This window comes from Stylophora pistillata, chromosome 10 (assembly GCF_964205215.1).
Source record: "Stylophora pistillata chromosome 10, jaStyPist1.2, whole genome shotgun sequence".
In the NCBI taxonomy this organism is placed as follows: domain Eukaryota; kingdom Metazoa; phylum Cnidaria; class Anthozoa; order Scleractinia; family Pocilloporidae; genus Stylophora; species Stylophora pistillata.
This window is the reverse complement of record NC_142528.1, coordinates 25108897-25126459: the sequence shown is the minus strand read 5'-3', so window position 1 is coordinate 25126459 and position 17563 is coordinate 25108897. Positions and strand designations below refer to the sequence as shown.

Sequence of the window (17563 nt, the reverse complement as noted above, 5' to 3'; positions counted from 1 at the left end):
GAAATCATGGCGCATTTCCGGTCTGGTGTGACGTCTGGTGACAGAGCTGAATAACGTATACGCATGTATGGGGCGCCAACCCAGTCAATATTCCCTCTGTATTTCTGTGACCCAGTCTACTTTTGACATGGTCGACTCGACTTTTTATATGGTCAACTCGACTTTTTATATGGTCAACTTGACTTTTTACATGCTCAACTTTTTACTTTTTCTATGGTCAACTCGACTTTTTATATGGTCAACTTGACTTTTTACATGCTCAACTTTTGACTTTTTCTATGGTCAACTCGGCTTTTTTTATGGTCAACTTGACTTTTTACATGCTCAACTTTTGACTTTTTCTATGGTCAACTCGACTTTTTATATGGTCAACTTGACTTTGTAATCTCCACAATGCATTGCGTTAGGACTCTAACAAAATGACCGACAATAACGAAGACTTGCAGCATATCTCCTCGGCGTGTGCCATAGCTAAGCAGGCCCTCGAAGCCATCGGCAATCTACAGAATAATGACATTCGAAATGTGGCAGCGTTCACAGCTACCAACATTGCTTCGACTTCCTCTGTTCCATCATCAAGCCCTTCGATTGCAGCAGAGCTCGCTCGTCGATTTCCAACTTACAGCGCACGTGGGGTCACCGCAACTAGAAAACGAACTTCAGCGAGTGCTTTTATGAGTTCCAAGTCACGAGGAAACAAGACTGGGCGTCCCAGTAAGACAATTTTCTACAAAGACCTGGTAATAATTCCAAACCCTAATACAAACCAAGTACCAAGTCACGTCAACAAAGTGAAGCTCGAAGAGAGGGGCTTGATTATCCACCAGCTTCCTTTTAATAGAGACTGGTCTTACTTAGACTTGAAAAGAAATATTGAAAGTCAACTTCCAAGAGAGGATATTATGTTTGAATACCTCAAGGTAATTTTTTGGTTTTCTCCTGCTCGGTGAGATAAAGAACTAATAGTGAAACTGAGTATATTAATTTAGGAAGTACATGAAGTTGTAAGGCAGACTTCAAGAAGAACTCCTACACTGTAGATAAGGTCTAGTTCTAAGTGGCTAACTCAGTCGTGCATTCTTTGAAAGGTGTTTATGAGAACTTGCTTCATTCTTGTGATTGTAACTGTATTTTTTTATAGGCTTGTTATGGAACTCTAGTAACGCCAAAACTAGCAAAGGGAGTTAGAATGGATGGTGAGAGAATAATAAAACTCTCAGGTCAAGGGAGTGTGTATATCAGATGTCTGGAGCCCTTTGAAGAGATAGATAGGGATGAAGATGATGAAGAGCTTATGATACCATCATTTAATCAATTCACTGGTGACCTCTCAGAAAACCTCGTTGATGGAAGTTCCTCATCATTGCAACATCAAAACAGTGAAGCTGTATCTACAGACCCGGGGGAACTACTTATGACTGAAGATCCAATGTCTTACTTGCCAGAAATGGAGAACAATGAGTCAGTTAATAATTATGAAGTTGTAGTTGATGTTAATGAAATATTTCCACCAACTTCACCATCAAATAATGGTGAAGTGCCAACTAAAGTCATCAGAGTTCACAGGTCAAATGTAAGAGCTGATATGCTTGACATCTTTTCAGATCCTTTCATTTTTAAGTCCAGTTTAAATGCCATCATAATAAATCAGCTTGGCCATGAAGAGGCTGGTCAGGGAAATGGGGTCCTAAGGGAAGCTTTTGCCCTCTTTTGGAAAGAATTCTACGAGTCCCACATGCTGGGGGAGACTGAAAGAGTCCCTTATATTAGGCATGATTTTGACCGCAATAAGTGGGAAGCAGTGGGGAGGATACTTGTTAAGGGATATACTGAGAGTCAGTATTTTCCCTATAAATTAAGGAAAGCCTTTCTTGCTGGTTGTATTTTTGGGGAGGGGAGCATTACCCCTGAAATGTTGCAAGATTCCTTCAAATGTTATGTTTCTCCATCTGAAACTAGTCTTATAGAAGGCTGCTTGGCCAATAATATTGCATGTGACAGTGATAAGATGCTTGACTTTTTATCAGCATTTGACTGTAAGAGAAAAGTCACACACAGTAACTTTGTAGAAATCATGAAAGAGGTTGCTCATAAGGAAATAGTGCAAAAACCCAAATATGTAAGTGATTGCTGGCAACCAATTCTTGCCCACCTCAAGATTTATTTTTCAGATGTGAAATCTTTACATCAATTATATTCTTCAATTATTCCAAGTAATGTGAAAGTTATTGGCCTACTTGAAGCCAGTCCAGCTACAGCAGCTGAGACAGAAACAATGGCCCACCTCAAGAGATTTATTAGAGGGCTTGACCAAGCTAAGCTTACCTCATTTTTGAGGTTTACAACTGCATCTGATGTTCTTGTCACTGACAGGTTGACAATATCATTCACCCAGAGCGAAGGTCTACAGAGAAGGCCTATTGCCCACACCTGTAGCTACACCTTAGAGGTGCCCAGCACATATGCTAGCTTTTGTGAGCTCAGAGAAGAATTCATGGCCATTTTAAATTCAGATAGTTGGGAGATGAACATAGTGTGAGTAAATAGCATAAATGTGTACCAAAAGGGGGTCTCACCATGTATAGCTTACTCAACTTCATTTGTTCTCAGACTGTTCAGTTTCTATGTAATTTTACGTTGAGTTGAGTCTTTACAAGATTGGTTTGCTTACTTACAACTGAACACACTCATTTTATCTTGTTATCAAGGCTTCTTAGCATGAATTTTGTAAAAAAAAAGACATAAGATGGAAATTATGTTAGGGTTCTTTTGTTGGGTTTAAAACATTATGTTATATTGTTAGATTTATTTAACATACAATGAATTCCATAAGTATTTAAAGTTCTCTTTCAAAAACATAAAGTGCAATGAAAAGCGTTGTGTTTTGTGCATTTTGTAGCTTGTAGTAGTGATTTCTTATACAAAATACAAGTTTGCAACTACTGTCAGTTCAGTTGATATATATCCTGTGAAAGCAAAGAATACAGAATTCTTAAACAATCTAAGTATGTATTTTCTCCACTTCTGTCATTTTCTTGTAAGGGGTTGCAGTGACTTTCTAGGAATGCTATCTGTTGACCAGAAAGTGGGACAGTTGTTTCTGGAACTACTACCTGATAATTCTCTTCTTCTAAAGGGACAGGGGCAGAGGGATCAAATCCATAATCATGCATACTACAAGCATTAAACACGCTTTCAACTGCAGCATATCCAGAGTGTTCATTTTCAAGCATTCCAGCTGTATATAATTGAATAGGAGAAAGATTTCGTTCTGAAGATAGTGGATGATTTTCCCACTGACCCTTGAATTCTTGTAAACACTTATTGATTCTGGGAATGTATGTATAATGCAATGCAAATAAATGCAACTCATTTATTGGATCCAGTAGCTCATTATCCTCCAAGCGAGAAAATGTTCTTGCAAAAAAGCAAAGTACTCCTGAGTAAATATCTCTGTGTGACCTCTCTACACGACAGTTGTGTACAGAGCTACCAGTTATAATGCTACCTCTGTCAACACCTCTCTGCTCTAGCATGAACTCTGCCACTTTGAAATTTTCCATACCATAATCACTTCTCACTCTAGAAGGCAATCCATAACTGTTGACACCTCCAATAAATTGTTCCAGGACTGTGTCAGCTTTATTGTTATTGCAGCAGTGGGCATAAATTATAATTCGGGAATACCCGTCAACGCACACATGAGTTATTAACCTCCATCGTATGAGTTTGTGGTTGCTGTCAATGTGCCACAGAGCATTTGGCGTAGGAACGTTGTATTTTCTTCTGTAAATTGCAGATCGCCACCGTAAAACTGTCCCAACAGGATCGAGAGTTTGAAGACAATTTCTCACACGCCATCGTGGAATATTTAGCCCCCTGCTTCTCAGAGCACCAACCAGTCGGGCCTGTCCAATATTTGGAGTTAGTTCTTGAATTTCTTTCACTATGTTTTCCAAATCAGAATCTGATATCTGAGTCCAACTTGACTCTTCTTTGTCAGTCATTCCATACATTAATCTCCTCCTCCAGAGGGTACTCTCGCTCACACCAAGTAAATCAGATATCTTTTTCCAAGAAAAATGCGTTTCTCTTAAAAAGCGTATCTGTTCTTCCTCAATGACATAAGGTGGGCGCCCAGGACCGTTCCTTCTTGAATCAGGTGGGCTACTATATGCCCTTTCACTGTGAAAATCTAACATCCCATTTCTGTATTGCTGCAGCTGATCAATCAAGTTCCTAACCTTAATAAGAGACAAGTTTAGGATTGATGCCACATCAATGAAATCTTCGTTATTCCCAATCTCTGATGTGAGTAACTGGATGGTCTCTGCAGCAGTTCTCAATCGATCGGCTGCCAGGTCAAGATCCTCAAAAGACAAGTTATTGCATCTTTCTGCTTCTTCAAATGAGGATATTGTAGACAGCAGTAGCTTTAGATTGTCAAAAAATAGAAATAATCCGTACTCGTTGCGTTCTCTAGAGGGGTCTTGGGCCATTCTTTCCTCAAAAGCCAAAGAGTGGAGCATTGGCAGCCATCTTTGTTAGTGATTGGGCGCAATGCATTAGGGAACGTTTCAAAAGATTACCACTTGACCATGTAAATAGTCGAGTTGACCATATAAAGAGTAAAAAGTTCACCGTATAAAAAGTCGAGTTGACCATAGAAAAAGTCAAAGGTTGAGCATGTAAAAAGTCAAGTTGACCATATAAAAAGTCGAGTTGACCATAGAAAAAGTCAAAAGTTGAGCATGTAAAAAGTCAAGTTGACCATAAAAAAAGCCGAGTTGACCATAGAAAAAGTCAAAAGTTGAGCATGTAAAAAGTCAAGTTGACCATATAAAAAGTCGAGTTGACCATATAAAAAGTCGAGTCGACCATGTCAAAAGTAGACTGGGTCACAGAAATACAGAGGGAATATTGACTGGGTTGGCGCCCCATACGCATGCGTTAGGTTTTGCCGCGGAAACACGGACTTTTGAGTCGTTCGCATGGTTGATTTCCTATTCTGTTGCTTAGAGGCGTCGTTTTCCTTGCCGCTTTTCTTTTACAGAACAACCCTCAAAAACTTGGTACACCCCCTAAAAATTAAGAAAAATTAATTTTCTCCATAAAACCTCTGGAAATAGGAAAGTGCCTTCTATGAAAACAGAGTCCCTAGGTTTTAAAGGCAGCCCTTATTATTTTCCAGTAATTTCGCTAAATTTTAGACCTAGGACTTTTGAGCCCACGTTATTGACCGCATACCCTCTGACGAAGTTCTGTCGTCTGGTGTTGCAATGCATTACGACTAATTCTATATTTGGACATTATGCACTTTGATCAGACGGCCATATTTAAGTGTATTTTGATCGTCATCAAATGAGCTGGAATTCTGTTATTTTTATCACTGTAACTTTGCGGTAAACGAAGGAAAGATGAGTTCTAAACCTGTGCGAAGAGAGCCTGTTAATGTTTGTGTTGTTTGTTGTGAGGACATCGAGTTTTTCGCCGTTGGAGTGTGTGACCATCCTGTTTGCCACAAGTGTTGTGTTCGAATGCGTGTACTTGGGAAGGAAATTTATTGCCCTGTTTGCCGAACAGAACTGCAGCAGGTCGGTATAGTTACAATGGAAATAACCTCTAATGTTTGCAGTACAATGTTATATAAACAGGATAAGTGAATTTTTGAAATAATATAATTTAAAAGTAATACCGGCTCACTATACTAGACGATCGAACTATTAATGAAAGTGCTTGTAGAAGCATTCTTCACAGCCATGTGCGAAGATTACCACTCCTTCGAGCGTTCCACAACTCCAGGTTGCTTTCATACTGCACTGCAACTTATTTTTAGCAGAGGGGCCTTAGATCTAAAACTTGTCGAAACATACTAAGTCATGTATGATAAGGAGCCCACAATTCTGCTTACCATGAATTCCGATTTGATTGTGAAACGACTTGAGGAATCACACGGACAAGTCCTTTTACATTGATGAACCGTGAGTAAAATAAGAGCTCATGAAATCCATTCATTTGATGTAAATACTTGATAATGAAAACTGCTTAGGTGATTTCTGATTATTATAGAGAAATAATTCATTTCTTTTTACAATCGCTATGTATAAGTGGTGATAATAGTTAACAAATGTTTTCAAAATAGCCAACTTGCAAATTTTTTTGCAAAACAGAATCCAGTTGCTCTGCGAATCACCCATGTAATTACACTAAAAAAATTATTGGCCACACCTATGGAACATGTCAATAATTCCCTCAACTTTATAGGAATATTCTGACAATATACTATTTCTTTGCCTTTAAAGATTGTGTCCGAGATACTTATTGTTTTTTTGTACAATTTTTCTCAAGGTATTCATAACCAAAGATAGCATCAGTTATAGAAAACTTGCTGCTAGAAGGGGTTCCTCTGTGATCGATAAACGACACAGTATTCATTACCAACAAAAGGGTATCCAAGATAAAGTGAAGGAACTCCTTGAACATCGCTGTCAGTTCTGCCCAAGCCGCCAGCCAGAGAGATCATTTGATCGTCTCCGTGATCACATGAAGCGGGAACATGAAAAGTTCTATTGTGATCTTTGTGTGGCTAATTTGCAAAAGTTCAGCTTTGAACTAAAAGCCTACACTCGTTCTGAGCTGGCACGACACCGTAGAGTTGGTGACTCTGATGACAAATCCCACAAAGGACACCCTCTTTGTAAATTTTGTGATCAGCGTTATCTGGACAATGATGAGCTTCACAAGCACCTGCGCAAAGATCATTTCTGGTGTCACTTCTGTGAACGGGATGGAAGTCAGGACTACTACCCCAATTATGAACATCTACGAAAGCACTTTCGTGATTTTCACTTTCTCTGTGAAGAAGATGATTGTATTCATGAGCAATTTACTTCTGTCTTTCGAACAAAGGTTGATTTTCAAGCACATCGGGCTGCAAAACACTCTGGAAAGTTGAGTAAAGCACAGGCTCGTCAGGCTCGTCAGTTAGATGTTGATATAACTTTTGCTCCTCGGCCAAGGCCTCAGACAAATCATGGTTCAATTGCTGGCAGAGATTTTGTGGAAGTAAGAAGTTCAGAACAAAGAAAGGAAAAGAGAGAAAAAGGGGGAAAAAGAGGAAACTTTTCAGGGCCAAACAGGTTTGTAGTGACAGAGATGTACAAATAAATCTTCTACCAGTGGAAGAATTATCAGTAAATCTCTATGGAGGGCCATCATCTCCTTTGCATTGTCTACCTTCTGTTGTATTATTGTTAACACAATCATAAATGATTGCATTCTGAGAGCCTTGTCCAGTAACTGCATTATTGGGATGACTTCACAAAGGTGTTTTTTAGCTGCATCTGCAAAGCAATAATAAATGATATAATAATAATAACAATAATAAATAGATGCTTATAGGGCGCATTTCTAATCTCAATGCGCCTAACAACAGATTATTAAGACATAAGAATAAGTAATTAATTAACAGTAATGTTTTTTAAACAAAAATGTCTTAAGCCTAGTTTTGAATGTTTCTACTGTTTCCGCTCTTTTAATATATTCAGGAATTGAGTTCCATAGTTTCGGTGCAGTTACTGAAAAGCGCGTCCACCATAGGAATTGGATTTAATAGGTGGGATGCATAACTGTAAGCGAGTTGATGATCTCAGTGTTCTTCATGGGTGGTATTCTTGTATAATAGGTTCTAAATAACTAGTAGATTGCTCATTTAAGATCTTATAAGTTGTAAGAAATATCTTAAAATTAGGCAAGTACTTGATTATTTGCACAAATTGGCTTCTCTCACAAAGTTCAACCCTTGTTCCATGAGGGCCTTACAGTCAACACTGTGTACTGTGAGTCGCAAAATTTGTGGTAACAATCTAGACAAGGTTCATCGCATTGTGTTCTTAGCAACATACTTTACAACCCATCCACTTTCTCCACTCAGAGGCACAAATTGCCACCAGCAGATTGTCAAATTAACTTGGCAAAATGTGAGGGCATAACTATCAATGTAGTGACATTTCATCCAGCAGCAGTAGGAGCACTCCTAGCTGCTTCATGCAGCAGAAACCTGAATCGTATTTAGCAGTATTTTCTTACAGTATGTAGACTGGTAGTGTATGGCGATACCAAAATCTGGTGGAGAGAATCCTACCCAGAGAAATAAGACTACACTGTAGTATAGCAGCAATGTTTGCTGGTGCTCTGGCACTCATCTACTATTTGGTAATAGTTTCAGTTGTCATATTATGTTATGACTCCCTTATTTTGGTGTTAGTATGTAAATGATATTCCATCTGTTTTTTCTTGTAGGGACTGTCATTACATTTTTTACTTTTTCACCTGTATCTCCTTATTTTAGGAAAGTAGCTTTGGAGTTACAGACTGCCATGGCCCTTTCTTTGAGTGAATCTGCAAGGGACCCTTCACAGCTTCCCTCACCCTCATCTAAGCCACAAGAACCTAAGAAGCACAAGCCAGAGGAAAAGGGAGCAGTTGGAGGGCTACCTGACAATGAAACAGAAGCATTAGCTCAATTTCCAGCTTCGCTAGGTTCTCTAGAGGTTACAAATGTTGATGAAGGGTTCAAGAAAGGTAGCAAACCCAGTAAACCAACTACATATGCTTCTGCTTCTACTCAACCATACTCTGTTGATGACTTCCCCTCTCTGTCTACATCTGGTGAAAGATTTGAACCATCACCCACCGTACCTCCAGGATTTGCTTCACCAGCTCGTCAGCCTCCCCCTTTAGCTGTAACACAGCAGACTTCTCGTGCTAAGCCCCCTCCTGGTTTTCAGACACTCTTTGAGCCAACCTCTAAGGAGAAGGTTAAAGAAAACGTTGCACCTTTACAAGAACCAACAATCACTAAAACAGAGGTCAAAGCAAACAGTAGTGTGCAAGAGAGAAATCAAGCTTTAGTGGATAAAATTAGAGGTTTATTAGGATATAAGTCCAAATTTGAAGAGTTTAAGGAATTATCTGGAAAGTTTCGTAAAAGTTTTTGTTCAGCAGAAGAGTATTATGCTCAGTGTTGTGAATTATTTGAGTCAAACTTTTCCCAAGTTTTTACAGAACTGGTAGATTTATTGCCTGATCCTGATAAACGAAAAGAACTGTTAGCTGCCCATCAAGATGCTAAAATTATGGAAAAGCATCAAGGGCATAAAAATAAAGCTGGAATGGTGAACAAAAAGCCACAAATGTCTGGGGTGTGGCAAACTGGTGCCACTGCGTGGAATGTGGAGACAAACATTGGTGGTATATCTGAAAGAGATTTTCCAGCATTGCCTGCAGCATCTAAACCATCTTATCAGCAAAGATATAAAGCACCAAAAAATGCCACTATGCTCAAAGAAGCATGGATTCGAGGAAAATAAGTTCCTTTTCTACAAAATCGTGCCTAGTTTTATCGTCTTTTAAGGGTGATTTGCAGTTTATCTTCTGTCTTTTCCTATTTTGAGGACATTCGACCTTACAGTCGTATTGTGTTACATCATTAATAAAATTGTTTGAGTTTTAAAAAAGTTATAGTTTTATAGATACATGTATAGTACATAAACACTATTAGTGGTTGGTACCTTAGGGCTCTACCATTAAAGTATTAAAAGTTTCAATTTTTGTTTTGTGTCAATTTAGTGTTTTATGCTCCTCCCTGTCTAATCAGAGTCTTGCACTTTTCAGCTATCCCAGACTTTTAAGGAAGCATGTTATGGCATTAAAAAAATAGGCAGTTAAGACTGCAGATGGCTACTGCTGCCACATCCAACATATTTATGAGTACCCTGTTTTGCAAGAGATAGATGATTCAAGAATAAAGGGACTAATTGACATTCAACCAATAATTAAATGGTAACAGATAATTATAATTATATTAATAGTAATAGTAACTTGTAGGGGCTACTGTTCCTCCAGCAGTGTATTCTCTAGGCCCCCATAATGTTTAAACTAGGCTTCTTTTAATTTTTATTTTTCCTGTTGACCATAAACTACTCACTTATTTCATTGCAATTCCATGTTTGTGAGACTTGTTTCATGCAACAAGTCATTCTGCATTGGAGGGTATTCCACCATTCCATCATTTGATTGAATAGGGTCACCCTGTTAAACTCAAAGTATTGCTCACCTGAAATTAGCAGCTCTTTCAGGCAATGATCACCAGTTGAAATAGTAAAATGCTCTCTTTTCAAATAAAATTTTTCTTCCAAAGTTTCCTTGATGTGCAGGGAAAAGCGAAGTTAATTTGAGAAGTTTTTTATCTTTTGTGGTGTCATGGCAAAGAACTAAAAAAAAATTAAATTTTTGGATCTATTGAGCACGAGTTGCTGTTCAAACTTCCAAAACAATTCAAACATGCTCTCTCTTTAAAGAAAACATTTGTCCTTTCATGATGCACTGATGATGTGCGGACCACACCTATTGAGTTATTTCTATAAGGTAAAGCTTTGTTTTTTCATGCACCACCCTGAAATGATAGTGAAACATGCAAGATGTTATTGTCTGTACTACTTTGAAACAAACAGCACCAGGAAACAGTGTGATCACATGCCTATTCTAAGTAACATTTGAAGCAATTCAAAGTTTATCATCTTTTGTGTTGTCATGGCAAAGAACTGAAAAAATTATATCTTTGGATCTACTGAGTACAATTTGCTATTCAAACAGTTCAAAACAATTCAGCCATGCTCTTTTTTCAAAGAAAACATTCGTCTCAAGATTTCAATGGATTTCATTAGATTTCATGATGCGCTGATCACACCAATTGAGTTATTTCTGCAAGGTAAAGCTTTGTTTTTTCATGTGCCATCCAGAAATGATAGTGAGATGTGCGAGATGTTGTTGTTTAGCACCGGGAAACAGTGTGATCTTGTGCCTATTCTGAGTAATATTTGAAGCAATTCGAAGAAATCAGGACCAAGCGTTGAATGACTGGAGATTTCCAAAACAGATAAAAGCCAAGAGTAAGGAATGTTGGGTGAAACTGGGCAGGCTTTATTGTGGGCTAAGAGGTTTCTGTTATTACACTCAATCAACAGGACAACATTATGGCTTTGCCTTCAGAGCAGTGGCCATAAAAACAAAAACAAAAAACAAATAAAAACATCTGCAAAGGAGACCAGTGGAGTAGTACAACATGTAAGGAACATTTTTAATGCCATCCTCTGAAATAAGTTACATCAGGAAAGGACAACCAAATTGCAAATCCTATAAGCCAACTCCAACTAATAATGAAACTATTATTGAGTGAGAATTTGAAGTCATCTCATACAATTGGTGTCCAATTTGTTAAAGATGCATGGGATTCCATGTTAATTTTCATTTGTCAATGCACAAACATTGCTAAGTTTCAAAAGGAAAGGTACAAAATTAAAATCACTTCATACTCAGTTCTTCAATGGGATAGTTTAACACTAGTTCCTTAATACATTTTTATTACAGCTGCCTTGATTCAGTTGTTGTTCCAAGCCATTGTCTATATACAATAAGAGTAAATCAAGAAAATATGAAGGATGTGAATTAACACAACCTGGTTGAAGTGTGCAACAAGATTATTTACATTTTCTAGAAAGCAACTTTTAATTTAACCATTCCAGATCTTTGCTTAAATCATTTTCTCTTCATCTTGTCCTACACTTTGTTCAAAGCAATCTTCATCATTGCCATCATTGTCACTTTTACGCAAGCTTGTAGCTCCCTTATCCTCCAGCAGGTTTTCTGTGCTGGACACAGGTGATGAGGACAGACCAGTGCTGTTAGCTGTGAAAACATTTATGCCAGTGTATGAATGAATGAAAACTTTTAAGTGTCTATGTTTTTAGCAATAAGCTCATGAGGGACACTACAAAATTTAAAAGGCAAATACATTTACATATGTGGATAATAGTTATTGACAGTAGATAATTAAAAAGATTATAAAGTTGTTTAGTTAAGTTTTAAATTTCAACAAGAGTTGAAAGGTCGACTTTTCTTGTTCTTCTTCAATGAATTTACGGTTTCTATCATTCTTAGGTGTCTTGATAACTTCGACCAAATGAGAGGTTCCATATATTTGATTAAAAGTGTACTTATATACTTGTTTTCATAAAAAAAAAAAACATTTTTTCTTCAATTTCAATTTTAAGTCTAGAGAGAATTGACAAAACACGCCCACAGCAAGATGTTCAATGCACTCAGACATACATAGACATGTACCCTTAGCAGGGATCATTAAATTGAAGAAAGTAAAATTTTAAACTTGAAGAGCCACAACCATAATAATTAAATTTGATATGCCTTTACTTTCCTTAACTACACCTACCCAGAGTCAATAAAAATTTCAATGCAATTCACTTTGTAGCCATGCAGCCAATATTACTAACATGCATGTTGAGCACTAGTCACAAGACTAGAGCAAGACCTCTTTCAAAATGAGCTGGCTATTCTATTAGATATTTGTAAAATAACCTTTCTGGCCTTGACAACAAGTCTGAACACAAAAGAATTCTTACTCCAAAGCAAGGCCAAGAAGGCTGATAAAAGATTAATTATCAGGCTAGCCATTAACAAAGAGGTCTATTTACTAATTCAAATATTAACCAAGAACACCCTGTTTACTTCTGAATCCATACTATGATGCTTAACCCCTCCCTTGCAAAAAGTTATTCTAAGAACTCACCTGCCTTGTTTAGAAGGTACTGTTTGCATTTCAGGTAATCCTCCTTTGTAATAACTGTTTTCAGCTTTAAAGATTCCACACCTAGCTTTTCCTTAATATCATCTGTGACAAGATATTCCTGTGCTACAGAAGTGAGATGACCTGAACAATAGTCTGACCAAAGTTTTTCGAGACCTTCCAGGGTTTGGCACTTCACTGTGATTTTTAAACTACTCCCACTTTTCGCTCCTTCACCACTAGCTAACTGTTCCCGAACAGAAACATCTGCTGCGTCTGTTTCCATCAATTCTTCTTCGTGTGGCACAAGTGCTGCCATTTCTTCCTCTACAAAACACACACACAAAACAAAATGATGTTTTGGTAAAAAGAATACTATACACCTACGAACCCCAGTACCATTAAAACTCGCGTTTAAGCCGTACTCGTTAATAATCTCCAAGCATGATTATAAAGGAAAAAAAACTTGCAACAGTACAGGCGGAACTCTAGCTAAGGATCAGTGTTTGTTCGCAGTCGTTCGTGATAAACTTGCGGAAATCTAATGCTGTGTATTTGCAGCGACCTTAATAAATGAATCAGCTCTTAAACTACCTTTTAAAACCTAATCTTCGATCGATTTTCCTAATTCTTCATTGCTGAAGTGAAAACGATGATGCAAACGAAATAATAAAACGTAGTTGAAAAAAGTATTATGGGTAATCACGTAGTTGAAGAGTTAAGTCTGGGCCGGGTAACTAGTAAACAGTGTAGTTATCATTTGTTTAAAGACGCGTGGAAGCCTTCGATCAGAGGAAAACTTGTCGCTAAACTAGATTTTAACAACGACATGAACAAACACGCCGTGCAAGTAATGAAGGACTACGAAACGGTCGGCCATTTACCTCGCGAGTTGTTCCGAGTTGCGTGGTGAAAAGATCACCGACGAAGTGCACGTAATCGTTCGAAGAAGGTTAATTTAGTGCTATTTGACCCATACAAGCCAGTTTACTCTAAAAACTTACTTAAGCCCACTACAGACTATTAGCGTAGCTAACCACTAACACAAACTAACCGTTGCTTCCAAATGTTCCCAAAATGCGCGATTATCTTCCAAGTAATTTATAATAGCGCTCTGTCAATATAGCTCAATACAGATCAGTTGGTCTCTGTTCTACACTTATAACTCCTAGTTGGCTGAGTTCTTATATACGTTTACCACGTATTCTCGGACATTCCGGAAGCAAACGACACAACTATTCTGGTAAAAGCTAACAGAATGGTCGAGAAAGGTCCATGGCCGTGACTCAGAAAAATCGAGTGTCCATGTCACCCTGACTAAGCATTCTAGAAATTTCTAGAAACTTCTAGAAACTCCCATTTTTACAATCACTCCCCTCGACAACAACCTAAATTTGGATGAGGTTTCCAATTTAATTCTGAGTAGAGGAAATAAAACATAGTAGTACACAGTTGTGAGTGATGTGGTAGTCAAGAATGGTTTCTATTTTAAAAATCTAAAAAGAGAAAATAGAACATACCACAGCTGAACTGGTCTTAAGCTACACCAGATTAAGTGGTCACCTTGCATTAAGTGATCATCTGTTGAAGTGCTGAATTTGTTTCGCCTTATTCACTGTAATTTTCACCTATTAAGTCATGGTCACCCTTTACTAAGACCCAACAGCCTGGTTTTATTAATATTGTCCTTCACGTGAATTGAACAGTCACTTAGAGTGAGATTATTCAAATAAAACTAATCTTTCAAGTAATTTTTAATCCATGTTTCTCTGCCAAAATCAAAGTAAGTAATATTTTTTAGCAAGATTCTGTACATCGAGAGGTTAATTATGGCATAAAGTGGCATCGTTTATCATTTTTTATAATTATACTCCTTATCTATGGAACCTGTGTTAAGTGGTCAACCTGTATATTCCCCATGGGTGACCATAGTCATTCGTGATTTGGGGAGAAGTACAATTACTACATTCTCAGACCAACACCATTCTGTACAACTTCATAGTACCTTTATATAGCTTTGTCACATTATAAACTGTCAACAGCTATATAAAAATGCTGTGTGTTGACTCAACTCACCTGCCAAATCCATTAGTGACAATTTACAAGCCAGGTATTCCTCCTTCAAAATTGTTGTTTTCAATGTGATAGAATCCACGTCAAATCTTTCTTGAATGTCATCAGTCATGAAAAACTTTTCTGCTACTGCATTCAGATGACCAGAACAATATTCTTTCCACAAACGTTCAAGAATTTCCAATGTGCGACAATGGACTGTAAGTATCAAACTTCCCTCCATAGCTGTCACTATCGGCAAGTCAAGTACGCTTTCCAGGTAATTTTGTAGGTGACTGGGTATATCCTCGATCGCAATCCTATCTGCTCTGGTCTCAAAAAATGTTTTAGACATCTCCGACATCAATTTTCGCCTTACTTCTTCCTGTTGTGCAGGATCCCATTGTTTTGTATCTTTAAAGGTGACTCTGTCTACTTCAATCACAATCTTTATGGTTACATTTCCTGAGAAAAATTTCAAGATAATGAAAAGAAAATTACATAACCATGAAAAAGAGCCATCATGAAGTAGCATATGAGAGGTTTTTGGTCTCGTCCCATAATTCCTCACTGGATTTGCCAACTTGTAACCACTGGGTCACAAAACTGTGAGCACAGTAAGCCGAAGTGCAATAAGCAAAACTTTCATAGTAAGGAGGTTCTTGTTTTAAAATCCTTGATAAAACAAGTCTTCACTAACCCCTGTTTGGGACAACTGCTGCTGTTAAGTCATCAACTTTTTGGCTGACATTTCCTACTTCCCTTTTAATTTCATCCAGCATGCCCTTTACATTGTCTTCATTTTTCTTCCATTCTTCAAGAACCTTTTTGTAATGCACCTCCATCTCAGGATCTATAGACTCAGTCTTAAGATTATTGATTGCACTTTCATAACTCTTTCCTCCTAATCTCACTAGAGTTTCACTTATCTCCTGCCAGTGAGAAGCAAACTGAAAATCAGACAAAGATGCCCTCTCTGCATGAGCATAAATATCATTTCTGAAACATTTCAGGCGGACAATATCTGCCTCGGCACTCGGCTCTCTTGTTGGTGGAAGTATGTCCCAAGATCCTGTGGTTGCAGGAGGATTCAAACCACAAATATTCCTCAGAAGAACAAAAATAAGGGTGATATCAAAGTTTGCTGATGACACTGACGTGGCTATGGCAGGGTACAACTTGCTCCACTGTGTTGCATTGAGGACTCTCCTTGACCTCAGTTTCTGTAGAGTAGGTCTGTTTACTTCAAGAACAGCCCGGAGACTTGCTGGGGGATGTATGCTATTAAATATATCTCTTAGAGCCTGGGAACCGACATCAATCAAAAGACGACATAGCCGAGCATAATTCGTTGTCTCTTTTGTGGATGTTCCTTTGGGGGTTGAATCAGATGTTAAACTGCTGGTTGTAGCCTGCAACATAGGATCTAATCAAAATGAAAACAAATCAAACTTTACTACTTATTTCACATTTCAACACCACTCTGTGGTACCATAAGATTTTGTGAACTTGTAACTGCAGACTACACTGTAAGCATGCAACCAGCATATGAATTTGTTACGCCGACAGGCTAACAAAAAGGGTGTATTCGGTCTGGCAAAGTGAAATGATTTTCGGCAATTTCAAAGGTAGGTAGTTACTTCCAGACGTTGGAGGACTGCTTCATTTGAGAAACATTCCTTCCCTCAATGTAAAGGAAAGTTCCTATTTTACCCGATCGCTTTTAAAGAACCACGTCACGTTCATGCACGAGTAAAGCGCTCGATCAGCAGCTACAATTCAAGAGAGACCTGAATATAGAGGTTGCACAAGGGAGCGGTTATTCACATTGAGTTCCTCCATGGCCTCTTAACCCCCACATTTGAAACATATTACGTCACATCTAAACACATTCGCTTTTAGGTTTCACTTCGACCCTGAGATACAACCCTTTCAAGAATTGTTATCTTCGTCTTAGCCGTGCTTTTTTCATTTCACCTCAAATTTACTAACCATCCATCCCGTCGTGTAAAGGATTTGCGATCCCCTTTGGTTCGTGGGCGCAAACACGTCAGCAGCATCAAAGGCTAACCGTAAATTTAAAAAAACTGCTAGTGTTTCGCGTACTACCTACCACTCACATATAAATAGAGTGAAATGTCCCCACACAGACGCACAGTTTCCGCCAATATCAAACGCAACGACTTTACAAAAAAAAATCATGTGAAACTTCAAAACAAATAAGCTAAATGCCCTAACTATGAGAAAACAGAATTAAACTTAACACATGCAAGGTCATACTCAGATTTACATCTGCTGGCCCTATATATATGTATACGTGCACCCTGTAGGCGATGCTGATGTGCTCCTGGTGAAAACATTGCAATAAGAATGAGTCATCACGCTAAGTGAAAGGCAAGAGCTTGTTGGTTTCCAACAGACTTTAACACAGTTTTACCTAAAAGATAGTAATCATCACCTCAGAGAAAGTCAATATGTAACTGCTACTAGTAACTACTTAGATGTACAACAATCCTGTGGGCAGATAGCATACGTTTGGTTTGTGTTTGACCGTATGATTAGTAAACAAGCTGAGTTTTGATTGAGAATGATTGCTTAATTTCAAAGCCTGATGTTCATTCCCTTCTGAACACAACAATGTAAACAATGTCTTGAAGTTTTAAATGTAGACACCAAAGCTTTCCACCATGTTATCAGAATAACTATACACAATGAGGTCAATGAGTGTTCACAAGATTAACAGCCTTTCAAGCTTGCATAGGACATACTTGAAAAATTCCGATGTTGTCTTTTCACACTACCTTTTGTGTTTTGATCACCATAGTTTTCTTTCATACAGTAAGATCAGAGTTAAATAAATGACTAAAA

The 17563-nt window shown here is 38.0% G+C and overlaps 3 protein-coding genes across 4 annotated transcripts; 2 read left to right on the top strand and 1 right to left on the bottom strand.

The window, feature by feature from the left end:
- The first annotated feature begins 61 nt into the window (after positions 1-61).
- Positions 62-3381, top strand: LOC148722383 (uncharacterized). Its single transcript, XM_088736716.1, has 2 exons — positions 62-920; positions 1142-3381. The coding sequence occupies exons 1-2, from the start codon at positions 420-422 to the stop codon at positions 2537-2539; spliced, it is 1899 nt and encodes a 632-aa protein (XP_088592842.1). The 5' UTR covers positions 62-419; the 3' UTR covers positions 2540-3381.
- Positions 3382-5303: 1922 nt separating this feature from the next.
- Positions 5304-9613, top strand: LOC111340410 (E3 ubiquitin-protein ligase ZNF598). Its single transcript, XM_022947259.2, has 3 exons — positions 5304-5594; positions 6349-7139; positions 8351-9613. Exons 1-3 carry the CDS (start codon positions 5418-5420, stop codon positions 9369-9371), a joined length of 1989 nt encoding a protein of 662 aa, XP_022802994.2. The 5' UTR covers positions 5304-5417; the 3' UTR covers positions 9372-9613.
- A 1513-nt stretch (positions 9614-11126) lies between these two features.
- On the bottom strand, positions 11127-16709 carry LOC111340387 (uncharacterized). 2 transcript variants are annotated; one of them, XM_088736718.1, is made up of 5 exons: positions 16688-16709; positions 15396-16121; positions 14720-15160; positions 12647-12970; positions 11127-11748 (listed from the first exon to the last, which is right to left on the bottom strand). In XM_088736718.1, the coding sequence occupies exons 1-5, from the start codon at positions 16692-16694 to the stop codon at positions 11594-11596; spliced, it is 1653 nt and encodes a 550-aa protein (XP_088592844.1). In that variant the 5' UTR covers positions 16695-16709; the 3' UTR covers positions 11127-11593. The 2 variants fall into 2 exon arrangements, with proteins under 2 accessions (XP_088592844.1, XP_088592843.1); XM_088736717.1 differs by lacking the exon at positions 16688-16709 and adding an exon at positions 16486-16552.
- Between the last annotated feature and the right edge of the window lie 854 nt (positions 16710-17563).